Genomic DNA, 26,544 nt, shown 5'->3' with positions numbered 1-26,544 from the left:
ATTTTCATATTATGATTAGAAGTTTTAATCAAAGAGATGATAAAAGAAGAAAATAAATAAAGGAGGAAAATGAGTGCAAATAAAAGGAAAGAATTACAGCTTCAAGTAATGAGATGATGAGGGACTTTACAGTTTACATTGGATATATGAACAATGAGAAAAGATACCTCCACTTTGCATATATAATTAAATATAAATTAAATTAAAAAAAGAAGAAGTTAAATTTAAAATAAATAAAAAAAATGTAAAAGGCTCCCACCACCGGTGTGAGTGGCAGATGAAGAAGACGGTGTGTGGTCTGTCCACCGGCGATGAAACGGCTCCCTGAAAAGGAGTTTTAACGCGGTTTAGAACACGGAAGGAGAAACGAGTTCTCAATTTTACAATTCATCTTTTTCCTAAACAAGAAATTAACACTGGTAACTACTCTGCTCTCCCTCCTCAAGATCGGGTCTAGGGTTGGCTGCTCAATTTCTTTCTCTCTCTCAATCAATCACCTTTATCCCACTTCAAATCTCTCCAATTTCCTCTACGTTTCTCCAGGTACACACATGCTGGTACTGCTCTATTTCTTTACTCAATTGCTTTCTTCTTTTTTCTCTTTTTAATCTATCATGTTCCCATTCGTCGTCATCGGAGGTATTACCCAGGCTTCAATTATCGCCAACGTTTAATCCGGCTTCTTCTTCTTCTTCGGCGTTGTTGCGTATTGATCCGCGAGGGTTTTGATCAACTCGACTAAAAAATTGCAGATGCCGGACGACGATTTGGTAGAGCTCAAGTTCCGATTGTACGATGGCACCGACATCGGGCCTTTTCGATACTCACCTGCTTCAACTGTAGCCATGCTCAAGGAGAGGATTGTTTCAGAGTGGCCTAAAGGTAGTGTTTTGAACAGATGGTTTCTCTTCTTTATATCTTTATAATTATTCAATTTGATTGTTGTGTGTTGGAGCAGGAACCTAGCTTGCTGTTTTGTCATTTTAGAACGATTTCTTTATGTTGTATGTGCAGGTTGTTCTGGTCGAATAGATTAATCATTTATGTATATGGCTGGTTCTCTTTGCCATTAATAGAACAAATTCTTATGCTAGTGAGTTTGGCTGTTTCTGGTGTTATTCTGTAGTCAGGGAATACATACATGTTAACATTTCTCAATTCCATTGGTTTCAAATGAAATGTAGGGATTTTGCTTATTCTTCAATTGGTCTTTTGTCATCGGAACTTTGTTCAAATCTTCTTTTTCGGGATTCAGATTTTATATGAAAATGTTATTTTAACAAGATTGGATCTTCATAAGTCTAATTTGAGGATCAGATCAATGATTGCATACTTTTATGAATCATAAGGCTTGGTGAATTCAACGATGTTTTAGTAGTTCAACCAACCCTTAACATCTAATTATCAACCTTAAATTACTGTGGAGTCAAGTAATTTACACATTGGTTTATAATCTCACATAGTATGGTTGTAAATAAGCTGCTTCTAACATGTGTTAAAGACTACATGTTGGTTATCTTTTATCAAGTGGATCTATTGGAGTTCCATTATTTTTAGTATGTCATTTGATCAAGTCATTTCTTAGTTTATTGTAAGGTTTAACATGCTTAAGTTCAATCTTACATATTCTTCAGCCCTTGCTCTTTGCAGGATATCTATGTAGTTATCCAATTTATTGTTTTTTCTTGTCTAATGCTAGAAAAGATTTTGTTCTGTACCTTAGATAAAAAGATTGCACCAAAGGCAGCAAATGACGTCAAATTGATTAATGCTGGAAGAATCCTGGAGAATAGTAAAACTGTTGCCCAGTGCAGGATTCCCTTTGGTGAGCTTCCAATTGGTGTCATCACAATGCATGTTGTCGTACAACCATCCTTAGTAAAAGCAAAAACAGGTATTTCTTTCTCTTCATGCAAATTTGATAGTGTTTTATTCCGTCTTGTTCTGTATGTTGGTATTGTTGGCATAACACCTTGTCAAGTTTGAGGATTCCCTTGACCTGTGATTGACTTACTGCACCTTTTAGTTTGATATTGTTGGCATAACACCTCCTGTCTGCAACGCCTTGTTATATTTTCATTGATAAGTTACTTGAGATTTACTACATACCCCTTTAAGGATATCACATTCAAATAACAAAACTGAAAATTAAGTTTTAATGTTGAATATTAAATTTTAAGTGCTGTATGAGTTAAGTATTTGACAAATTAAATATTGAATAAACCAAATAAAAGTATTGTAAAATGTGGAAATATTGTTAGGGAAAGTACTTAGAGACTATTTTTTTCTTATAATGTCAACATAAGTTGATTAATGTTCAGGGTTAAGTTATCTTCCGGATGCTCTAAATAGATTACCGAGTTAAGTCATAGCTCAATAAATTAAGCCAAATTTGATAGAATTGAATATAAATAATTAAGTAATAGTTATCCGGTGAACTTAATTTTATTTTTCTTTGCTAATGAACATTCATACATGTTTAGAACTGTTCGAAAGTTTAGATTAAGAGATAAGTTGTTGCTGGTTAATGTAATTGTAACTTTGTAGAGAAATGAATAGTTTCTGGAAAGCCTAATTTAAGACTGCCTGAGCAGCCAATTGACAAATAGTAATGTCTGTTTAGTGGAGTAGTGAAGGGTCTTGGGTATATACTGCAATAAAAGATGTACAGACTGATTAGTTAGAAGCTATATTTGGTCATCTGGGATGATCAAAAGTTGTGCTCGAAATATTCTTTCCATATGAAAGAGCAATCTAAATGTCATCAAAGAGTGTTATTTTAATATAAATTACTCCAAAGATAAAAGAATAACCCACTAAGGTAGCTCAATAAGGTAGCTCAAGTGGAAAAAGAACAGATATCTCAGGTTCGATTCTCACATCCTAAGTTGAAGTGAGGTTGTTCTAGCTTCCCCAGAAAGAAGTTAAGCTAATTGAAGTTTTGGGGAAGAAGTAAAAATAACTATCTATAAGCTATATAAGACATGTGTAAGCCATATAACCTAATGACCCTTTAGAAACAATTTTTTGTTTGTTTTTGCATTTATGTTGTATTTTTATTTTTATATTTGACCAGATTGAGGAATATAAATAAAAAGTGTTTCAAATTGGGGTAAACCCTAAACCCAAAAGCTAACATGACCAAAAGAAAAAGAGTTAAAACAACAGGCTTTCCAATCACACAAATTCTCAAAAGAGGGTAAAGCTATAAATCAAACCAATTAGCTTAAAGAGATTAGAGAAGGCTGCAACATACAGTAATGACCTTCCAGATTTGTTCATTGGTTCTTCTAACTCTTTCAAAGACTCTATTTGGAGTAAACTAGCAAGCCATGATCTCCGTTTTAACTTGTGTTCTTAATGGAAATCAAACATGAGACTTCTGACTCTAAAAACAATATAACTACTTGTCTGAACCTAGGAACTTGAATCATTTTTGTCTCTCAATTTTGACATGATGCTTGTGTAAAAGTTTGTGTTTGCTTATACACTTTACCTTGTACTGGTTTAACTATTTGTACAGAAAAAAAGGTTGACGAGGTTCCAAGGAAAAATGCATGTGGGTGTTACATACTCTAAGAAGAAGAACCTTGATTGGAAATCGTTTTTAGCGGTTGTGTGTTTAGTAGACGAGACGAACATCTAGTCTGTGCGTTTAAAAAAAGGTCGATAAACAGTACTACCACTAATAGATCATGATTTTGTCTTGTCAAAAGTGCATTTTCCGTTGGAAATGTGTTTATTTCTACTAGCATGTATTGACATACACTCATTATTGTTGGTTACGTCGTGATTGTATTGTTGTGTTCATTGTATTCATTTCGCACCATCTTGTAACCATATTAACATGAACAAAACCCTAGCATGAATTTACTTTATTCAGAAATCCATAAATGAATATTATTGAGTATCCATTAGAAAACAATAGAATAAATAAAAAATTATATTTGTGCCATTTATGTGGCAAACATAACATTGATTAATTAAACAAATAGTAATACTAATAAAATAAGAGAAAAGGGCACATATTGATGATTGATTATGATGAATTAACAATTATAAATATGTGAAAATAATTAATAATTAAAATTTCAACACCGCCATGCAGAAGCAGCAATGATAGCCCTATCTTGCCACCCCAAAAGGAGGCATCCGGCATCCTCGGTCAGTCTATAACCATCGCAAGGGTACATTTCAAGCAACATTCTCGACTGGCTAACCGCGTTTGCACTGAGTGGCACTGCTTTGAACCCTTTTCCTTCCATTGTCTTCCTCCACTTCTGAAGCCTCTCGTGCCTCACCACCCTCTCCGCCCCCTCGCAAGCCACTATGTTCTTTATCTCCTCTGCGAATATGCATTGCTCCACCTTCGCCCTCTGAGTCGAGTCAATTGGGAACGTTGCATCTAACGAGTCAAATATCGCCGAGTAGAAGTGAAGCGCCTCAAGGAACCGACCTAGGAAGTAGGGTCCATTGTGACTCGCTTCTTGCTCCACGATCGTTACAATGTTCGGGGCTTGGTCTCTTATCATAGAAAGTAGCCCCCCGAGGCTGTTACCTGGGACCTCGTGGAGCCGACCAACCGAATTAACCGCTAGTGCTTCCCCGACCCGACGGTTGAACATGTGGGGCCTGAGATCCTCGAGTTGCTCCCCGACTGGGTGGAACTCGAACGGAAGGTGTAGAGATTGTGCCAGTTCATTCAGGCATCGTCCCGTCTCCCGAACAGCCTCGGGAGATGGTCCAATGCCTGTAATACGTAAAAATGGAACCCCGCTCTGGCGAGATGCCAGTGCCTGCATGAAGGCGGGCCATTGGTAACCCTGGAGGATATCGAGGTCGATGACATGGACACGCTCTTCGGTCTCGAATGCCTCGAAGATAGCTTGATTGGCGGTGAAATGTGCAAACTTGATGTACGGACATGCTTGGTAAAGGATTTGGTAGATCTTGAGAATTTCGAGGGAGTTGGGAGGGAAAGGGTTGATGAAGGGTCGGCTAGATGTGGCTGTGGTCACGAGTGTGGATGCGAGGCGGGTGGAGAGGGCCTCGGTAAAGTAAGACGCAACACGTTGCATGGAGTCCCCTATGTTACTAACAACACGGTTGAGGTTGTGAAGATACCTTCTTGCTATCATGTACTCTTCTTTCGCAACCGCTTCCGCGCATGCTAGCAAAAGATGAACAAGTTCAAGCCCGCTATCTTGTTCCTGCAAAGCAGTCATCATACATTATTATACTAATCCCGATGGTTTGTTGGGCTTACCTTAAGGTCGTTCCTGTCTAAAACCTGAAGCCCATGAACTAAGGTAACAGAGAATTATACAAAAGCCTATTAGTTGAGTTCGTTAAACAAACTTACCTGGTCAGGAACGACATGTGATGGGGCAGGTGGCAGCGGTTGCTTATGATCTTCCAGATCTTCTAATTGAAGCTGCTGTGACAAAGAGATGCTCGAAAGAGAAGTTTTCATTTGGTAATTATTATTATTATTATTATTAACTAGCTGCTGTTGAGTGTCGACGACAACTATGTCATCATGAGTAGCCATAGACTCGAGAAAGAATCTAGAAGGGTTCGGTTGAGTTAAGCAATCCAAAAGTTCGTCTTCCATCCCTTTCATCGGAGAAAAGGGCATGAAATCAACGTCATCTCTTTGAAAATCATCAAACAAACTTTCTAAAGCAGGAAGCCAAATACTATCAGGCTGCATATACTGATTGTTTGGTGAATTAAACGCTCTATGAAGAGGACTCAACCCTTTCCCTTTAATATTATTATTGGCTCCACTATTATTACTATAACTGCTACTATTATTGTTATTATGATTATTACCAAGTGGACTTGGCTGTACTATTACTGAAGATGATGACGATGATGAGACATAACCGTAATGGTGATTGTGATTGTGATCGTGATTCCTAACCGGAGAAGAGATCATGAAATCACCGTCGGTCAATTGATCTGAGAAGAGAGATTCAACCCAGAAGGAGCTGCTGCTGCTACTTTGATCAGGAGGGGTTTGGAATTTTTCTTCTTCGCTATTGATCAGTGCTGATATTCCATCTGGGGCCTCGAGTTTGATTGGTGGGAGGCTGAGGGTGTTATGATCAATAATGTTGTTGGCGGAGTAGTTATTGATCATGATCCCATTCTGCTTGTTAACATTGGCGGGTGTTGTTGATTCGTCGGTTTGTTTTCGATTGTTTGTTGGTGGGATTTCGGTCTTCATTTCGGTTGTTAAAGTACCCATCCGACCACATAGAGAACTCATCATCTTATTATGATAATAATAGTACTAGCTAGTAGTCCTAGTGGTAAATTGGTTAAGTTAATGAGAGAGTCTCAAAGAAAATTGTGAAATGTTGGTTCCTTTTTTTCTCTAAAACTAAAGGAACATCGAACTAATGCCCCATGCATTCTATTTATAGTCTAGTACATAGTAAGAGACAGAGAATGTAGCTAGTAATTTAATTCATTAATAATATGGATAAACTTGATATTTTGTTTTTCCTTCTTAAATTGAAAATGACTCAAATTAGTCTAACTCAAATTAGTCTAACGTTATTTTTCAATTTTGGTATAAGTTCTTTCCTTTTAAATTGGGAAAACTCATGTCACATATTTGTATTTGATATTTCCATTATTTTTTAGGAATTTTATATAACTAGAATCGAGTTGTATGTTAAATCGATATATAAATTTATTTTTTTTCAAAGAAATTAAGTGTAACCCTAATATTTTTTACTTTTCAAACAAAATTAATTAAATAACTTTTCTCAATAATCTCTCACATCTTTTAGTCTTTATTTTTATTATTATTATTATTATTATTATTATATATATATATAATTTAGGAGAAATCTTAAATATTTTTTTACTTCTTTATAAATATATTGACTATATTTTTTTCATTAGAAATGTTTAAATAAATTATTCAATCATGGTCTTTTTTTTACTTTTAAAATAATTGAACCAAATTTGAAAGATCATATTTTCACATGTTTCTTGGTGTAAAACTCCAATTGAAATATTCATTAGCGAATATTAAGTTTAAGATATGTCTTTCTTTATTCAAGTAAGTTAGTGGATCGAGAAAGATCCATCCAAAGTACAAGTATAAATCTAATTTTCGAAGTTTAAATTTTGTTTCAACTGGTCTTTACTTAAAGTAGTCCCTTATGGAGAAGTGTTCTGATTTGAGTTTCTTTCATTATATCATATACAACTTAAAGATTACATAATTTGTGATAGAGTTAAGTAATTCAACAAAATCAAATTAACTTAAAAAAATAATGAGCATCAAAACACCTAAAAATTAAACAAAGTTTTAATATTTCAGTTCAAAATTCTCCTACGAACTCATAACAATAAGTGTTCTTTTTAACTTTGTGTATAAACTTTTTATAACTCTAAAAAAATTCTTTTGTTTAATATATTAATTTGTAGTTGTTATAAGAAATGAATGATAAATAATAAATGGTTTATATATGTAAGAAAGGTGTTTTGGCTTGGTGTGATGAAGACGGAGATTATGGTTAAATATCATCAATTCAACTACTAGGCAAACAACTTTGTAGTTTGGATTCTTGCTTTAACTTTTATCAAAATGCCCATTTTTTATTTATTTATTCAACTTTGGAGCTTGGTGTGGGTCCAATTATTTCTTGAGCCGGCTCACCCTTTGTAACAAGGGAGGGAGTACCCACCTTTTCTTGTTTCCATATTTTATAAATCACTATTTATTTTCCTTAAAATTTTACATAAATAACATCATTATCTCAATAGAAAATTTCTTTTTAATTTTATTTTTTTTACAATTGCTCGTTTATGGCTAGTATTTACGAAATTTAGAAGAAAACGAATGAGATTAAATATGTTTTTGATATTCTAAGTAGATTTTGAACAAAATATTTAAAATTCACGTAAAGAGATTTATTTGAGAGATTAAAAGTTTTATATTCAATTATTACTTAAAAAAAAAATATATGCTCTTGTATTAGTTTGTTAAAAAAATATATAATTTTTTAAAATATATATATATATATATATATATATATATATTAGCCTAACCACCCTTCATTTAAAGAATAAAGATAGGTTAGTTCGAATATTTATAGGTCTTAATTAATTATTATTGAAAGTCTTCATATTCTTTTCATCCATATATGATCATAAGCCATTAGTGCCATCATCTTGTGACATCCAATCCCAAAAAATTTAATTATTTTCATTAATGTTCCTTTTACCTTTTAACATATAGCAATCCGTGACACTTAATTAATTAATACATACAACTTACAAAAAAACAGTAGCAATTATTAGATATTGAATTATAATAATTTAATATATATGATAATAAAATAATAGTATTAGTTCATTTTTACAAAATAGTATTAATTATTAGTAAACAAGTATTTTCTTATATATATATATATATATATATATATATATATATATATATATATATATATATATATATATATATATATATATATATATATATATATATATATATATATCAATATTCTTTTAAAGAACATTTAGAGATATATAATATATAAACGATAAAATTAAAAAAAAAAAAATAAGTTGATTTTTATTTGATAAACTGTAGAATTAGTATAGTAAAAATTCTAAAAAAGACAATTTTATTCTTATAAAATCATTTGATTAATTTACTGGAGAATTATATTTATTTATTGTACATTCTTAATATATATATATATATATATATATATATATATATATATATATATATATATATATATATATATATATATCATCATTTGCCATGGATTAAATGATATGAACATAAAATCAAATAAAATTCAAAAAGATTTTCAAAACTCAATATTGAAGGTTTAAATTTTGGTACAAACTCATGATCTTGTAAGGATTTGAAGCCTCTCAAAGGGTGTAACAAGATCTTGTAAATAATCAACAATAATGTCATAATTGACATCACTGAAAAATTAATTGGCCTCTCTTTAGTTTGCCCAGGATTTGGTAACATTTGTTTACTTCAACTCTCAATGGTCTTCTTGTCCTCTACACAAGAGTCCTTATATCTCGAGTTAGTTGCAAGCTTCACACTATCGGTCTCTTACGAAGAAAGTCAAGATGGATAGCGTACAAAACAATTGTCATAAGCTGGAAGGATCGAGTTTACTAAGAGCAGATTGATGGGTATCTAAAGATTTTGATGTCAATATTTTGTGTTTCAAAATAAAGTTATGAAGGAATGTGATAGTTTCATAAAATACATTATTTTGGGGACTAAAGTCTCAGAAAGAAAGAAAGTAAATAGAGAATATGTATGGCATTAGACTAAAGGATTGCATATTGTGTGTGCTCATCTTAAAACATTTAAGGGTCTTGTCCAATAAACAAGATTGACTTTGGATCAAATTGATGCATTTTAATTTGTTAAAGAAATGATATTTCTTAACATGCATTGTTAGTGAAGTTCTTAAGGCTCTTTTGGAAATTGCTTGAGTTTACATATGGCAATGGGGAAAGAACTTGATTTTGGTATCATTCTTGGTTTGAAAAGTATTCTATCGTTTTGAAGTTATTCCTACATGTGAAAAGATTAAATTTTTTATAAGTTATTTAGTGTTTATTATAAGGTGTGTTCAAAATTTTGTTTGATTTTTCTATAGTTTTTTTTTGTGTTGAAGGTAGGTTTTGGTACCCTTCATTTCAAGTTTAAGTTATAAACTATTTGAATTACAAATAAAATTGTGCGGATCTTTCTGCAATAAAAAAATATGTTTTCTTTATCAAATTTTATGGAGAAAAGTAAAATAATGATAATTATTAATTAAAATCTGGCACATCTGTTTGTGTAGGAAGGGAATCAGGTAAGAAACAAAAATAGGAATAAAAACCTTTTTTAGATGCCTGGCTAGAGAATAAAAGTTTTAGTTACATGATTAGAGAATACATTCAAACTCCAAGTCTTTTACTAATATAATTAATTTGTAAGCATATTCTTTATGACTTATTCTTGTATAACTATATGTATATATATAGTTGTAACTAAAATGAGAATTTTCCCTAAAACAAAAGATGAGATGAAACTGTATTTGGTTTTCATTTTTAAATGTTTGACTATCTTCTTTTTTTCTTTTCCAATAAAAGTTTCAACCAATGCTCCCATTTGAAAACACCAAATTAAATATTTTTTATCAAACAAAAATAATACAAGAGCTTGTTAATTTGATTTGGACTTTTTTTCATATAAAATCAATTGATTTGGAAAAATGTTTGATTAATTGAATAAATTATACTGAATATTTAAAAATGTATAGACAATAATATAATTAAGGGTATTTTAATTAATTAATCATTTAAAAGATAAAATAATTCATGATGGTTTATTTAATTTAGAACGCTTTAACTTCAAATATATATATGTCAAGGGCTGTGGAGAGTTAGGTTATATTCTAACGTTAAGAAAATAGATTTAAAACACTCAAACGTAAACTTAAGCCTTATAAACACTAAAATTATTATATTTTCTCCAAGATTGGACAATATTTTCAAGGATTAGACTAGAATAATTATGTATTTTATTTTATTATTTTATGCATTGATTTCTTGTTAGCTATCATATTGTTTTAATGGGGAGGGGAAGTTCTTGCTTTGGCTCTTTTTATTTATTTATAAATTTTCATGTTCTAATGAAGTACATGTGAATAGTTAATAAAAAGAAAGGAATAATAGACAATTGACAAAGCTAAAATAGGAAAATGAGGGAGAAAGAATCAAAGAAGACTTGAATAAAGAAATATCAAAGGAATGAAGAAAATAATATAGTATGGAAACATGGACAAGGGAAGAAGATGCAAAGTAGAATGGAAAGGGATTTAAGGGAAGTAAGTTTTTAAGAGTTTGTTTTATTTCTTTAAGTGTATTTCCCTAATTTGTTTGTTTTGATGATACTTTCTTATGTGTATAGAATGTGGTTTTAGGTTAATCCTAAAATGTAAGAGTATCATATAGACTTTATACATATTTTTATTGTTGTGCATAAATTACATTTTTTTATCACATAGACAAGTTATTCCAAACAAAAAAAATATTTAATAAACTTGTTTTACAAATGTGCTTTACCAAGATAGAAATATAAAAAAATAAAAAATCATCATCAATCAAATAGTTTTTATTAGAAGAAATGAAATGGTTTTACATGATTTTTTCAATAAATAATAATTAGTTTAATAAATGTATATATTCAATAAAAATAATAAGATTGTTTCATTTTCATTTATTATAAATTATATAATTATTATTTTTTGCTAAAACAATTAAATGATAAAATATGTTATTTTAAAAAGTAAACATTGATATTAAATATCAATAGCATGCATATATATAGTTAAAATACTAAAAATATATAGTATACACAAAAGATCATCCTAAACTATTTCTATTAAATAATGATCATTTAGTGTTTAAGCATATATTATCAAACACTTAAAAGATTGCAATATAAATATCTCTAAGATATCAAACAAATAGAAGGTGCTAACTAATTATGAAACTCAGACTAATCAAACTATCCCTATATTGACTTTGAAATAAAAATAAATAAATAAATAATGGATGAGTATTGAGTGGGGAATTAACAAAAGACAAAAAAAATCGGAAATTAGGAAGAGGGGGGAAGCATTTGATATGGTTAGAGATGGATATAAAAAGAGTGAGAGAGGTGGAAATCGACAAAAGATTGGACGTTGCCGAAATCGTCGGTGGCGCCGCCTAGGTTTACAACTTTGGATTTCCCATGACAACTTTACCTACTTGTCCTCTTCTAGGACCTTTTCTTTCCATACATAATATGCCTAGTTTCATTTCACAACCGTTTAATAATATTACCTTCGTGATTATCGTTAAGTGTGTTTCATATGCATTAAGTACGTTATACACATGAACATGAGTTGGGTATCGATAGAGAGGACTCGAAGTTTAGGGTGTCCTAGGGAGAAAAAAAAATTATTTATTATTTTTTTGTTTAACTTTTTGTATTTTATATTATATTGAATTATAATTAATTCAAGTAATATAGTATAATTGATTAAATGTTAGATAGTATTTATTATAGTCTTAGGTTCTTAAGAAAAATGTTTTTAATTTTTTTTAGAGTGTTAGGCGAGAGGGTAAGCTTAGGCGGGCTGCTTAATGACCTCGCTCTATAGTTCGTTCTTGTTTTAAATATAATTTTCAGTTTTGTATTTCTTATAAATTTAATGATAACGTGACATATTAAAACATTTAGAACGTATTATTTTAATATTGTTCTTGGATGACAATAATGAAAAGATGTCACTTATGTTGCGTGAGAAATAAATATTCTATTACTTTCAACCATAAGGATCTATCAATCTCAATATTAGAAGAGTTAAGAAGGGCATAAAAATTCACATAACATATTATGTACGGGTTTGTATGTATCAAAGTGTTTCATAATCTCGTCCTGCCTCTTGAATTACTCTTTCATTTCAATTTTTCTAGGTTAATTAAGTTAAAACGGTATTGTTTTATCCTTTGGAACACATTATTACATGAAAATTGGAACAAAGGATTTCATTCCATAAAAATTATCCTATAAAATTGAAAAAAATACAAATAATAAGTTTTCATTTAATTAATTTGAAATATTTCTATGCACATTATCTTGTTTTAAATTAATTTTTATATATTTGTTTTTGTCATTTTACATTTATTTTTATTTGAAATTGTTTTTTATATATTTATTTTTGTTTGAATTTATACAATAAATATCTAAACCATTTAAAATGTTATAAAACCGTAAATTTATATTGAAAATATGCATATAAAATCCTCTTATATACGTGGTGTATCAAAAAAAATTTCTAAATCTTGCAGGCAAAACTTTCATATTTGTCATGAGATGACTTCTTCAAAACCGTACTATTTTCTAAGGGTGAGCATTACACGTGCACGGATTAATCTGAAATTCAATTCAATTCGAATCTGAAATACTAATTCGAATTGGATTAAAATTATCCAAATATCAAATAAAATATATTTTTTTTAATTTTACTTATTTCACCCTAATATAGTATTATTTTTTAGTTTATTTCTATAACATTTAAGGATTTTTTTTTTAAAGTAATCAATTTTATATATTCTTTATTTTCTTAGTAACTAGTGTATAGATAAAATATTATAATATATTATTAAAAAATTAATTATAATTTTTTTTGAGTGATTTAAAATTTAACAAAATAAAATAAATAAAATCAATTAAACAATCAGATAAAAAAATGTTAAATTGGATTATCCAAATCATACTAATCTAATTCAAATTCAATCTGTATTAATCAATATTACAAATTGGATTACGGATTTGATTAATTTAATTTGAATTTAATATGGATCGAGTAAAATGGATTGAATTTACCCGTTTGCTCATCCTTACAGTATTTTCAAACAACCATGTTAAAGACTAAGACGATAATGAGGTTGTTACTCATTCTTTCCTTCCATATTTAGATATTATGTATTTGTGTTTGCCCCTAAGTAATAAAGAATATTAATATTGAAGAAAATAATGATGTTTGATAGTCATATAGTTAAAATATAAATAATATGATAATGATTATGAAATATAAAATATGATATTGTAATAAAAACACGTAATATGAATGAATCAACTTACTAAACAAGACTTGTACGAAAATAACGATCATCCTCCTAGTGAAAATGAATGTAATTTAATTTAAAGACGAATTGATTTTAGTAGTTAAAATAAGCTCTAATCAAAATCTAATAAACACAACTTAGTTGAAACTTTAGGCGATCGATAATTTTAAGATAATTATTAAGAGGGTTCAAAATTCGACAATATAATAAAAATTGTTCATAGAGTTTGATTCTTTATTTGTATTACTTGAAAGAGCTTAAGTATTTCAAAATAAAAATAAATGTATAAGAAATAATTTAAAGTAAAAATAAATATATAAAGAATAATTTAAAATAAAACCAATAATAAAAATATTTAAAACACAAGTTAAATGTTCATTAACTATTATATTTATGAGAAATGATTGTAAAGAAAATTTAAAAAAAAATAAACAAAGAAATGATGTGACATAACTTAAAAGATATTAAAAAATTTCTCTCTATTCTCTTCTTATATATTTCATTTCTCCGTCAACAACGTCATGTGACGTTATCACGTTATTATATTCTCTATCACGCATATATATTTATTATCCTTAAAAAAAAAAAATTGTATTGCAAAAGTTACTTATAGGGTCATCTAGGATGGATCCAGACCTTTTTTCTTTTTTTGAGATTCTAATGGGTCAACTGAATGGTAGGTCGTAGCTAGGATAAAAGAAATTGGACTTCACTTTTATGGGTAATATGTTTCCAAATAAATAGGGTGAAAATCCAATTCTATTAATTAAAGTTCTAATGGGCTTATATTTCAGCCCACTACAACTGTCCAAAATCTAAATAGTTTCTGATCCACGATTATTCCTTTGAACTTTAGTTTAGTTTCTTCTCTTAGTGGCAAAAGAAAATATCACATGGTAAAAGGTTGATAACTGGAAAAAAAAAAAAAAAAAAAAAAACATTTTAAGCATGACTTAAAAAAATATTACTTTTTAATTCACTTCTTTTTTCTACTTTTTATCTCAACAAATTTAATTTAGTTTAATTTTAATTATAATAAAATAATTATTTTCAAAAAGTGGGAATTAAAAAATTAGGATAAATAAGGTATCTCAAATATCAAGATAAATTTTTAAGAAATAAAATGTCACGAGTTTTATTCTCCCTTAAAATGGCATAAATTAAAGTATATTTCATAACTATTGAGTAATGTAGTTTCTAACATTAAAAAAAAATTAAAATATGTATAATTAATAGTAGTTTACAAGAGAATAATAATTTTAAAAATAATAATTAATTAACTATCACAAATCTGCCGTGGTACGCTTTTGGTTAAAAAAACGTGACCTTATTAAAGGTGTACAATAAATTATTTCATCAAAATCACTCTTCTGTAACTGGTTTAATTAATATATCTCTCCATCTACCCAACCACTTTCATTCTATAAATTTAAATATATCCTTATATTCTAACATAAGACTCGGATAAGATTATTAATAATTTTTTAAATATTTGATATGTTTCAAAATTAATTTTGTTATTAATAAAAAGAAAATTAATATAATAATAATTTCAAATACTTCTTAAAACAAAGAAGTATAGTTTTTAAATTTTGAGTAAATCATCTTTAATTTAATATATTTTGAATGCATAATTTTGTTTGATTATTTGATAGGCAATATCCGGACCATACTATCAATTTTTAATATACTTAAACTTTAATGTAGTAGTTGAATTGAAAATTAATCTTACTTAACAATCATATCTTAAATTTAATTTAACCTTTTCTGAAAAATAAATCAATTACACACCTAAATTTCCATATTTAATATATATATATTATAATAATAATAGGCATGTATAGAACAAAAAAAAATATATATTTGAACACGATTTAACACAATTAAGTCCTAGAACATGAGATATATAACAGGCATGAATAGATTTGTAAGTCAATGCACGACATGTCACGTATAAAAACGGTATCGACACTGCACGATTGTGCCGACATGATTATCTGTTCTAGTCGACACAACGTGACACAAAAGTTTGAACGCGAGTTAACACAATATGAATAAGCATGTTAACACGAGTTATAATAACATGAATAATTTGTAGATCATGATATTTTGAGTGAGTCAATACACGATACGACACTAATGAGAATTAATTTCGACACAGCCAAGGGCGGAGCCAGGATTTCAAATCTACCGGGCTAAAAATATTTTTACAAAAAATAATATAACACGATATTTTTTTAAATAGTCCTTGATTTATTAAAAAAATAAGAATTAATTAAGTACAACGAAACAAAGCATGACATCTTGAAAATAAAAATAAAGAAAGAAAATTAAATATCTTAGATCAAAGATAAAAAAAACATGATATTTACTATCGAAGTTGGGATTTAAGATTTTTTGAAATATAATATTTTTAATACTAAGAAATTTATCATCGAAATATTAATAATGTAAAAATAATTCAAATAAATACAAATTACTGTAAAATTGAAATTATACCACCATCATGATGAGAAAATAAATTTCAATCTAAGCCAGCATAATACATCCTTCGTTTTAGTCTTACACATTATAGATTATAGAGACCTAAGAGTCAGTGAGGAAAAAAAATTAATTTTTAAATTGTGACTGTGACTATTATTATTAGAGAATATTTTTTTTAATTAAGATGAATAAATTATATAACTTAATGGTAAGTAACTATATTTAATTAGGAATATTAAGTTATAGACTCTTTAATTAGAAATAAATAAATTATATATTATTGAGTAAACTATTTATTTAGGAATAAATAATTTAGGATGTTATTTATGAACAAAAATATTATATAATATAGGGCAAATTACCTGCGCGGCCCTCAAACTATCTCAATCGTTCACTTTTGGCCCTCAAATTAATTTTTAAAACAAATCGCCCCTTCAACTTTTATAAAGGTCACAAGTGGCCCTTCCGTTAACTTTTTGGTTAAACCTAACCGTTTAAGTTTAAAATATTATTTTTTTATATATTATCTTTAATCTTATATTTTATATTTATATATATAATTATTAAATCGCTTATATATAATATTATATATATATTATTTATTTTTATCTATATATATATATATATAATTTATATATATTATCTTTAACTAATTTATATATAATATTTATATAATATATATTTTACAAAATAATTTGAAAAATTAAAAGTAATTGAAACATTCTAACTACTCAAATACTTTTAACACTCAAAATATTTTTTAAAATATATATTATATAAATATTATATATAAATTAGTTAAAGATAATATATATAAATTATATATATATATATAGATAAAAATAAATAATATATATTATTTATTTATTATATAAAAGATTTAATAATTATATAAAATTTAATAATAATAATATATATATAATATTATATATAAGCGATTTAATAATTATATATATAAATATAAAATATAAGATTAAAGATAATATATAAAAAAATAATATTTTAAACTTAAACCGTTAGGTTTAACCAAAAAGTTGACGGAAGTGCCACCGGTGACCTTTATAAAAGTTGAAGGGGTGATTTGTTTCAAAAATTAGTTTGAGGGCCAAAAGTGAGCGATCGAGATAGTTCGAGGGCCGCCCAGATAATTTGCCCTATAATATATTAGTATTGTCTTGTTAGACTTTTTTTTTCAATTAATTTATCAACAACTAAATTAAATCCAGGTGGTTTAATAAAATAAATATATTATATAATATATTAATATATATATTATATATATATTATATATATATATATATATATATTAGTTATATAAATATATTAAATCAGGTGTTTTAATAGAATAAATATATATATATTAGTTATATAATGTAATTAGTTAGATGTAGGTTGTTTATTCTATTAGTTAGCTGTGGGCCTCAGGAAGTATATAATTTATATATTATATTAGTATTAGTACTAGGGAGATGAGTCCCTTCGCCTCCGAGTTACAGGCTACAGCCCGCTCCGTCCCTGGATAAGACACGTATTGAAAATCTAATACGAATTGGCTTTGTCCCTAGACACAGCACGACACGACACTATTGAAAATCTAATAAGAATTATCCGAGTCGAATACGACTATTTAATACTATTTAAGCACGATGTTTAGTTATAATTAATATTGTTGTTTAATTTTGCATGCAATGATGCACATGCTTAATATGTACAATGAATTAATCTTATTAGTTGAATGAATTATCATTGCATATACTTAAATGTCAAATTATGAATATGGAGATTAAGCCGTGGGGTGGAGAGAATAAGCCATGGGATGGAGAGTTACAACCAAGGAATACACAAAGAGTATATATGTAATTGAAAAAGAGATTAAAACAAGAATTGAAGAAGAGAAGAGTTGAAGAAGTCATTAAACAAAAACTTCACTAGTGTTGAAGAAGAGGAAGAGGTGGTAAGAGATGATTTCTTCTTCACATATCCTCATAATTTTAGAAACAACTTATATTGTATCTGTTAATTTTTATATTTGAGAATGAAATAAATAAATTTTGTTTAAATGACACTTTAAAATAAGTCAATTATTTATTTAATTAAAATTTATAATAGTATTTATACTTTTAGACAAATTAGGAATAAATAAATAGTATATATATATATATAATAATAATAATAATAATATATACATTAATAGTCACAACCGAACAAATATATTTAAATAAGAGTTAACCCGATTAAGTCTGAAAACACGAGATAACAAAAACATGAATGCATTTGTGGGTCATAATATTTTGAGTGGGTCAAGACACGACATGTCACGAATGAAAACGGGCCACAATCCCACACGACATGATTGTGCCTTACGATTTAATAAAAATATATATAATAAATTAAAGCATATTTTATTTTATTTTTTTCTAATTTTAATTTTAATTTTCTCATTACCAACCAATTTTAAAATTCAAAAAAATACAATGTCAAATATAATTAGTTGGTTCAGAAAATACCATTGGTATAAGTATAATCAAACGGAACTGATGTGGGGTGTCATGCAAAACATCTTAAGTTTTAAAAAATTGATATAAATTAGCTAAAAAATAATCTATATTGTTACATTTAGATATACCATATCATCTGTCTTAATGCAAATATGGAATAATTATTGAAAGACTTGGATTTAATTGCACAATAGATTTCAATAACCCCACAACAAACAACTTTTTTGTTAGTATATCTACTAGTTGAATCTTATAATCATTTTAATCCATAAAACTGTGTTTTCTTTGCTAACTATAGCTCCTATATATGAGTTTACAGATCTAAAAAACCAATTAAAGATTTCTCTCTCCTACTCATCCAGCCCCACAATAATCCAAAGGACATTCACATGTCTTTGTTTGTTCTTCTGACCAACTATAAAAAAGTTGTCAAAACCTTTAATCCTTTCAAATCTCTCTACAAAACAATAACAATGGAAGCAACCCATCTTCTTCTCCTCCTCCTACTCATGTTTCTCTCTCCACTAGCTCTAACCTCGACAGAATCCATGGCAGTGACACCCAGAAAGATGGCCCAGTCCAACCCTCAAATCACTGTCATGGGTATGGTCTATTGCGACATCTGCTCCAATAACACATTCTCCACTCACAGCTACTTCATCCCAGGTTCATGTAATTTCCAACAATGTCTTGTACATAATTAAAAGTGCAATCTTTAATCAATTTGATTGATGAATTGAAACAGGAGTTGAAGTGAGAATAGATTGTTTGTTCAAAGCAAAGTCTCCAAGAACAGCTGAGCTAATATCGTTCTCTGTGAACAGAACCACAGATAGAAATGGAATCTATAAGCTGGAAATAGCTTCTGTAGATGGGGTTGAATGTGCTAGAGAAAGATCTGTGCAAACTTCTTGTAGGGCGAGTCTTATCAAGAGTTCATCTTCTTCATCTTGTAATGTTCCTGGTCGTATAACTACTTCTGATGAAATAACTATCAAATCTACTCAAGCTAATCTATGTATTTATAGTATGAATTCTCTCAATTATAGGCCGTCTAAACATGATATGGCTTTGTGCAAGACTGATTAATTACTTTTATCAATTAGTATGTTGTGCCTTTTATTTTCAGATCTATGTTGTGTTTTGTACCCAAATATAGGGCCCTTTATATAAAAAAGATTCAATAATATTGTGTAAATTATTGGTCTCAATTTTGCTCATATATTAATTAAGTTAAGCCTTAATTATTTTTACAATTTATTTTATTTTTGTATGAAAAAACATTTAAATAGTGTTTGTATAAGTAAGGATGTGATTTCAAGTATATCTCAAAAGTTGGACCACATTCCTTACAACTTTTATCATAAAAGAATCTCATTTCTTCTTAAAATTAATTTTAAAATATGATTTTTTTTTATAACAGATTTATTATGGAATGACCATTATGACCCATATTTTTTTTAAATAACCATGTAATTTAAAATAAAATTAGTTGAAGTACAGATAATAGCATAACAGGAAAGAAAAATATAGTTCAAAATAAAAAAAATTACAAAAATACAACTAATTAGCTAAAAGTCTTGAGCTTCTCAAACGAATCAACGAATTTTCGAATCTAATCTCCCACGTCATCATAATAATGATACTGTAAATAATTTTTAACGACATATTTTCATTGTCAAATGTTCGGCATTTTTTTCCTAACCAGATAATCCAAAATTCAAAATAAAAAATTATAGGGATAAAAATCTGACCACCATGTAACCCATATACTCTATGTATATTATTATTTTTATTTATTTGAACAAATATTTTATATGTTGTTTTCACCTACTGTATATACATTATTAGTTATATTATATTATTCTTTAACTGTTAAAATTGTTTGTTTTACTTAAACCACTACACCTTTCATAATATCATTGCATCAATCATTTAAAATAAATAAATTATTAATTATATTATTATTTTTATCTAGTTTAATAAATATCCAAGATAAGTTGTTTTCACTTATTGATATTTTTATTTTATTTTAAAAAATCATCAATTGTTGTAATTTTTTTAAAAAAAAGACTTCTTTGAATTTTACACTAATACACTAATCAATGATAATTTAGTTTAAGATATGAAAGCCCAAGACGAACAATATTTGGGCTTGATTTTCTCAAATTACGGGCCCAATTTAATGGGTCTAATATCCATTAAGGTAAATAGGGTTGATTGCTGATAATATAAAATCACGAAATACGTTCTCAAACACTTTTGCGCTTCAAGACTAAACCCTAATCGCCGAGCCTCTGGAGAAGCAATCCCTCAACAATGGTGAGTTTCTCTCTCTATCTAATCTCTACTCGTATTGTTTATGCTGTTTCTAGATCTTAACTTTCATCGTTATGCTTCGATTCATTCTAATCTAATTGCCATTTCCTATCTTTTTCAATCTCAAGGCTCCTAAGAAAGGTGTGAAACCAGTTGCAGCTTCCAAGAAGAAACCGGTATATTATCGTTTTCAATTACTATGTTAACACACTGCGATGGTCGTGTCTGATTTATCCGTTGTTGTAATCTGTAGGAGAAGGTTGCGAATCCTCTGTTTGAGAAGCGACCAAAACAGTTTGGAATCGGAGGAGCTTTGCCTCCCAAGAGGGATCTACACCGTTATGTGAAATGGCCTAAGGTTGTTCGTATTCAAAGGCAAAGGAGAATTCTCAGGCAGCGATTGAAGGTGCCCCCAGCATTGAACCAATTCACCAAGACCCTTGACAAGAACCTAGGTAAGATTAGGACTTGTTCAATCAATTTTCTTTTTTTAGTATTAGAAATGAGATCATTTGTAGCTGTAATCTCTTTATGATCACTAACTGAATTAAATTTCTCTGTTTGTGCCAACCTTAGTTGATTTGATTAGATTAGATTAACATCTCCTAGGCTTATGTTGAATATCTCAGCAGCATGTTTATATATGATTAAATGTTGATTTGAAACTACTTACAAAGCAATATCCACAACATATTGATGATTAGAATAATTGGTTTGTGCTTCTTAGGTTCTGTTCAATGGATATCCTTTTGATATCTGCTTGTTAAGTAATGAACTTATATAGTTTTACTGAAACTATCATGAATGGACATTGATTGGTTTCTATGAAACATGTAGCCACAAACCTTTTCAAGATGCTCATCAAATACAGACCTGAGGATAAAGCTGCAAAGAAAGATAGACTTTTGAAGAAGGCTCAGGCCGAGGCTGAAGGAAAGACAATTGAGACAAAGAAGCCTATTGTTGTCAAATATGGTCTTAACCATGTCACCTATCTAATTGAACAGGTCATTTGTCTATCTTGTGTACTGAAGATTTGTAAAACTTTATATTCTTTACATTATTTGATCTAACAATTATCATCAATGCAGAACAAAGCCCAGCTTGTTGTTATTGCTCATGATGTCGACCCAATTGAGTTGGTTGTCTGGCTGCCAGCATTATGCAGGAAAATGGAAATTCCATACTGTATTGTTAAGGGAAAGTCTAGATTGGGAACGGTAATATCTAATTAATAATTACAAAATCCCTTGTAGATTTGAATTTTTTTTGTGGGTACTCAAATATTTACCCATATTCACAGGTTGTTCACCAGAAAACTGCATCTGTTCTGTGCTTGACCACTGTCAAGAACGAGGATAAGATGGAGTTCAGCAGAGTATTGGAGGCTATCAAGGTCATTTTTTAGAAATCTTGATCCAAATTTATTTTAAGAAAGCGTAATGTGTTGAACCGTTTGTTTTTATTGTTTTTCAGGCAAACTTCAACGATAAGTTTGAGGAAAACAGGAAGAAATGGGGTGGTGGAATTATGGGTACTAAGTCTCAAGCCAAGACCAAGGCCAAGGAGAAGGTTATTGCTAAGGAAGTTGCTCAGAGAATGAACTAAGGTTCTATGCTTGTTAGTTGATGCCATTTGCAAAACATGTTTTGGATAATTTTTGTTGTTAAAATGAATTTTTATGAATCTGATTTTGGAGCTTTTTTTTATTAGATGGCTTTTTAAGACACTTCAGGTTATGTTTAATTTATTGCTCATATGAATCATTAACCTTTTTGTTTTAGAGCTGGTTTTGTTTAAATTTTTGCTTATTTTAGATTTTTTTTTAAAATAAATTTGTTTGGTGAAATACATGAACTGACTGATTTAAAATATTGCTTGACAAGAAATTTTTTGCGTTTGTAATTGTTTTTGTTTTGTTATTTTGTATTTATAAGTAAATTCATAGTTTAATATTTTAAAACAATACTCTTTAATATTTTTCAGCCCCTATATATATATATATATATTCAAATATAGTTTTGTTTTTTTTTTTTATATAAAAGACCAATTTTTATTTTTAACATTGCAGATCTTTCAAATATATTTATATTATTTTTTCACAAAAAATGATAATTTTATGAATAAAATGAAGAATATTCACAACATTTAATTGAAGTTAGGTTCTAGTTTTGTAATTTAATTTTCACGTAGACAAATAAATATATCTATTTTAATTTCTAGATATATAAAATTAATATTTTTTGAAAGGTGGCTTAGAATAATAGATTAAAGAAGTGTTGACAAAGCAAAATTCAATTTGTGGGATAATCCGATATTTCGGATTGGATATTCGACTCTATTTTTTTTCAAAAATTGCGATTCGTATTCGATCCGGTATTCGACCACTATCCGATCCAAAACACCAAAAACGCCGGATCGGACAGCCGAATATTCGCTGATCTAATTTTTTTTCATATTTTTAATTTTTTTTCGTACGCTAGAAAATTAAAATTGTTCATTAAGAATCTCATAATTCAACTCATAAGTCATAAATACGATACATATCAAAAATATAATTACATATCAAAAATATAATTCAAATGTCAAAATGAAATCAATATTTTTTAAAACAAAAATACAATGATTTGAAGAACAAATGTGAAGAAGAACAAAAAAATCAATCTTCTGAGAAAATGTGAAGAAGAACGAATGGAAGAAATAGATCTGGAAAATGAGGCAATGATTTTTGTTTGATATTGGGTTTGTAAAGAGAACGGGAAGGAAAAGAAAGGTAGAGAGATTTATTTAATAATATTTTGTTTTTAGATTTATTTAATAAAGTTTAAATATCATCGGATCGGTTTCGGGTATCCGATTTTTTTGCCCGATCCGTATCCAATCCAGAAATCTGGTAAAAATATCGGATCGGATCGATATCTGAATTCGATCCATCGAATACGATTTTTTTTGGATCGGATCGATCGGATCAACGGATCAGATCTTTCGAATCGAATTTTTTGGCCACCCCTAGTGCTATTTATGAACCATTATTTAACACAAAGATTTTCGACAATAACAATTCAATTTTTGGTTGACATCTAATTTTCTAAATATGTTCACCTAGATACATATATTTGTTAACAACATAAAAAAAATCATAATAAATTCAATATAAACGAGTCATTCTCAAAATTTTATTTTGTTTTAATTGTGATGTTAATGAAATATATATATATATATATAATGATTCCTAATTTTTAAAGTGTCCGGATTTTCAGGTCGAGAGCTTAATTTGGATATATATGTGATAGTAAATGAATACTTGGGTCGTATTGTGGGTTGATCCGGCCATAACGATTAAAAATAAAATTAAAAAATGCTATAGGTATGGTTTGAATTTGCAACCTAACAAAATAAGTACAACCGTTTAACCAACTAAGCTAATAACACTTTATATTTTAAATTCAACACCAAATTTGATGAACGCAAGATATTTTAACAATATAAGTTCAGTTTTTTAACTAACTAATCTATATATATATATATATATATATATATATATACACTTAATTTTTAAAGTGTCCGGATTGTCGGGTTGATAACTGTGGTTAATTTGGATATATATGTGAGAGTAAATTGATAATTGGGTCGGATTGTGGGTTGACCCGCTCATAAACTTAAAACGGTTAAAAATAAAATGATATAGGTATGGTTCAAACTTACAACCTAACAAGACAAGTACAACATTTAACTAACTAGGATAATAACACTTTATATTTTAAATTCAACACCAAATTTGATGAACGCGGTGGTTCATCAATAGTTTTAATCAACCATAATTATCTTTTGACTTTGCGCTATAGATTTCACTATTATTAGTGAACAATAATGAAAGAATTCTGTCATATTTATAAAGATATGGGACATAATTCATATGGATATAGTAAATCTCGCCTTGGCTACTTTAATGACAGTCTTTACATTTTCCTTTTCACTCGTAGCATGGGGAAGAGGTGGACTCTAAAGGTCAAACTAATTGAGTTGATGAATCAAACTATATCAATTGCTTTAGAGATCGTTCTGCAATGTGAGAGTGAATGGATACTTGAGTCGGATTATGGGTTGACTCGCCCATAAACTTAAAACGGTTAAAAATAAAATAAAAAATGCTATCACTCGTAATATTTTTTCACAATTTTTTTATATTATTCATCGTGCAGCAAATGCACGTTATACTATCATTAAAATCAGGTAGATACTGACATTGATCACTCGCTTCATTTTTTATTCCATATTTATCTTCTAACATTGATCCACTAGCTTCATTTTTTATTCCATATTTATCTTCTATAATTTTCATAATCAGAGATATATTTGTTTGGATAAGACTTGACTAATAGATTTCAGAGTTATATATTCTTTTTAAAGAGTTTTTTTTTTTCTAATTTTCATTTTTACACTCCAACTGGTCGATTAATTTTTTTTTGTTTTTTTTTTTTTCTGTTTTTTCCATCCATGCACTTTCTTTTCTCAATAAAATGCTTATTTAACTTTAGGAATAATCCAGACAAAAGGGAATAATCCAGACAAAAAGGAATTTTTCCGGGCAGGCTCCATAGATAATGGGATGTAATAGCGGTTGGATGGTTATGTTCCCAATGTTTCGGGTTTGCTTAGATAAGGTTATGTTATGAATCTTATGTGTTTCTATGAAAACGAATTTGTCCATTTTTTTTTGTGGACTTCTACCGCTTGTTGGAAGTACCCCTAATCCCACTGCAATAAAAATTCTTTAGGTTTGTTATTTTGGAATTTGTTCAGAAATATTGTAGTCCCCTAACGTCGGGAGAATGGGTGCTCACTACAAACTGCGAGTCACATGTCATAAAGGCCCTATACAAGATCCTAACAACCTGCTCAATTCTTTCGGGCAGAAAAGGGAGGAAATCTATCCGTTCCTCACCACAAGGATCCTGAGTTAGAATGATATTTCAAATCCTTTTTGTGATATTTTGAGAAACGATTTTGATCTTTGTCTCTAAGAAGTGTATATTAGAATTTCAGCTCCTACCAAAACACCCAATTATTACTCCTAATGAATATGGAATAAAAAGTTTTTAACTTCCCAATCTTTGATTCTTTCTGAATCTGTCTGACTTGTTCTACGGAATCAATGTCGATAATATTGAAAAAATCAGTTATTCATAACCACTAATAAAGAATTCATCGATATAAACGTCTCTCATCTTACATCTTAATAGTGAAGAATGAAAGTGAAAGAAATGAAATTTAATCTCCTTCTTACAAACAAATTGCTTAATCTCGCACGTGAAGGGTTATTTATTGTTTCGTCGAGTCATTATTAACTTGATTTGAGTTTATCTTAGAGGACAATATAAACATTGTTCGAAAACATTTAATTATTTGCCCAAATAACATTCAATAATAAATAATGTATAAGTATATAAAAAATATAACTTCAATTTGTTGGAAAAAAAACGAAAGACATTGATATCTTTAATCTTTAAAAATAGAGATTATCAAATTAGTGAAAATTCTCCAACCACGATCCCTACAATCTAAA

The 26,544-nt window shown here is 28.7% G+C and overlaps 4 protein-coding genes across 6 annotated transcripts; 3 read left to right on the top strand and 1 right to left on the bottom strand.

The window, feature by feature from the left end:
• Positions 1 to 266: 266 nt before the first annotated feature.
• Positions 267 to 3,819, top strand: LOC124918173 (membrane-anchored ubiquitin-fold protein 4-like). 3 transcript variants are annotated; one of them, XM_047458393.1, is made up of 4 exons: positions 267 to 543; positions 753 to 882; positions 1,724 to 1,894; positions 3,524 to 3,819. In XM_047458393.1, the coding sequence occupies exons 2-4, from the start codon at positions 753 to 755 to the stop codon at positions 3,577 to 3,579; spliced, it is 357 nt and encodes a 118-aa protein (XP_047314349.1). In that variant the 5' UTR covers positions 267 to 543; the 3' UTR covers positions 3,580 to 3,819. The 3 variants fall into 3 exon arrangements, with proteins under 3 accessions (XP_047314349.1, XP_047314338.1, XP_047314343.1); XM_047458382.1 differs by having other exon boundaries at positions 267 to 557; XM_047458387.1 differs by having other exon boundaries at positions 269 to 543; positions 651 to 882.
• Positions 3,820 to 4,043: 224 nt separating this feature from the next.
• LOC124929837 (GRAS family protein RAM1-like) lies at positions 4,044 to 6,232 on the bottom strand. The gene is made up of 3 exons (XM_047470226.1): positions 5,363 to 6,232; positions 5,267 to 5,290; positions 4,044 to 5,210 (listed from the first exon to the last, which is right to left on the bottom strand). Exons 1-3 carry the CDS (start codon positions 6,230 to 6,232, stop codon positions 4,092 to 4,094), a joined length of 2,013 nt encoding a protein of 670 aa, XP_047326182.1. The 3' UTR covers positions 4,044 to 4,091.
• A 12,867-nt stretch (positions 6,233 to 19,099) lies between these two features.
• Positions 19,100 to 19,870, top strand: LOC124921263. Its single transcript, XM_047461892.1, has 2 exons — positions 19,100 to 19,325; positions 19,405 to 19,870. The coding sequence occupies exons 1-2, from the start codon at positions 19,133 to 19,135 to the stop codon at positions 19,746 to 19,748; spliced, it is 537 nt and encodes a 178-aa protein (XP_047317848.1). The 5' UTR covers positions 19,100 to 19,132; the 3' UTR covers positions 19,749 to 19,870.
• Positions 19,871 to 20,962: 1,092 nt separating this feature from the next.
• On the top strand, positions 20,963 to 22,707 carry LOC124921131 (60S ribosomal protein L7a-2-like). The gene is made up of 7 exons (XM_047461748.1): positions 20,963 to 20,981; positions 21,107 to 21,154; positions 21,232 to 21,433; positions 21,816 to 21,985; positions 22,070 to 22,198; positions 22,282 to 22,374; positions 22,455 to 22,707. Exons 1-7 carry the CDS (start codon positions 20,979 to 20,981, stop codon positions 22,584 to 22,586), a joined length of 777 nt encoding a protein of 258 aa, XP_047317704.1. The 5' UTR covers positions 20,963 to 20,978; the 3' UTR covers positions 22,587 to 22,707.
• The last annotated feature ends 3,837 nt before the right edge of the window (positions 22,708 to 26,544 follow it).

Source organism: Impatiens glandulifera, chromosome 1, assembly GCF_907164915.1.
Source record: "Impatiens glandulifera chromosome 1, dImpGla2.1, whole genome shotgun sequence".
Classification (NCBI taxonomy): Eukaryota; Viridiplantae; Streptophyta; class Magnoliopsida; order Ericales; family Balsaminaceae; genus Impatiens; species Impatiens glandulifera.
The sequence above is the reverse complement of the archived record's forward strand: the minus strand, read 5'-3'. Positions and strand labels throughout refer to the sequence as shown.

What these genes read in the sequence shown, in the direction of transcription:
- LOC124921263 (XM_047461892.1), top strand. Translation starts at nt 19,133, where the DNA reads ATGGAAGCAACCCATCTTCTTCTCCTCCTCCTACTCATGTTTCTCTCT. An exon ending in TCACAGCTACTTCATCCCAG is followed by an intron (nt 19,326 to 19,404) that starts GTTCATGTAATT and finishes GAATTGAAACAG; the next exon opens with GAGTTGAAGTGAGAATAGAT.
- LOC124918173 (XM_047458382.1), top strand. An exon ending in TGTTTCAGAGTGGCCTAAAG is followed by an intron (nt 883 to 1,723) that starts GTAGTGTTTTGA and finishes TCTGTACCTTAG; the next exon opens with ATAAAAAGATTGCACCAAAG. An exon ending in CTTAGTAAAAGCAAAAACAG is followed by an intron (nt 1,895 to 3,523) that starts GTATTTCTTTCT and finishes CTATTTGTACAG; the next exon opens with AAAAAAAGGTTGACGAGGTT.
- LOC124929837 (XM_047470226.1), bottom strand. Translation starts at nt 6,232, where the DNA reads ATGAAGACCGAAATCCCACCAACAAACAATCGAAAACAAACCGACGAA. An exon ending in CACATGTCGTTCCTGACCAG is followed by an intron (nt 5,291 to 5,362) that starts GTAAGTTTGTTT and finishes CATGGGCTTCAG; the next exon opens with GTTTTAGACAGGAACGACCT. An exon ending in TAGACAGGAACGACCTTAAG is followed by an intron (nt 5,211 to 5,266) that starts GTAAGCCCAACA and finishes ACTGCTTTGCAG; the next exon opens with GAACAAGATAGCGGGCTTGA.
- LOC124921131 (XM_047461748.1), top strand. An exon ending in CAGCTTCCAAGAAGAAACCG is followed by an intron (nt 21,155 to 21,231) that starts GTATATTATCGT and finishes TGTAATCTGTAG; the next exon opens with GAGAAGGTTGCGAATCCTCT. An exon ending in TCACCTATCTAATTGAACAG is followed by an intron (nt 21,986 to 22,069) that starts GTCATTTGTCTA and finishes TCATCAATGCAG; the next exon opens with AACAAAGCCCAGCTTGTTGT.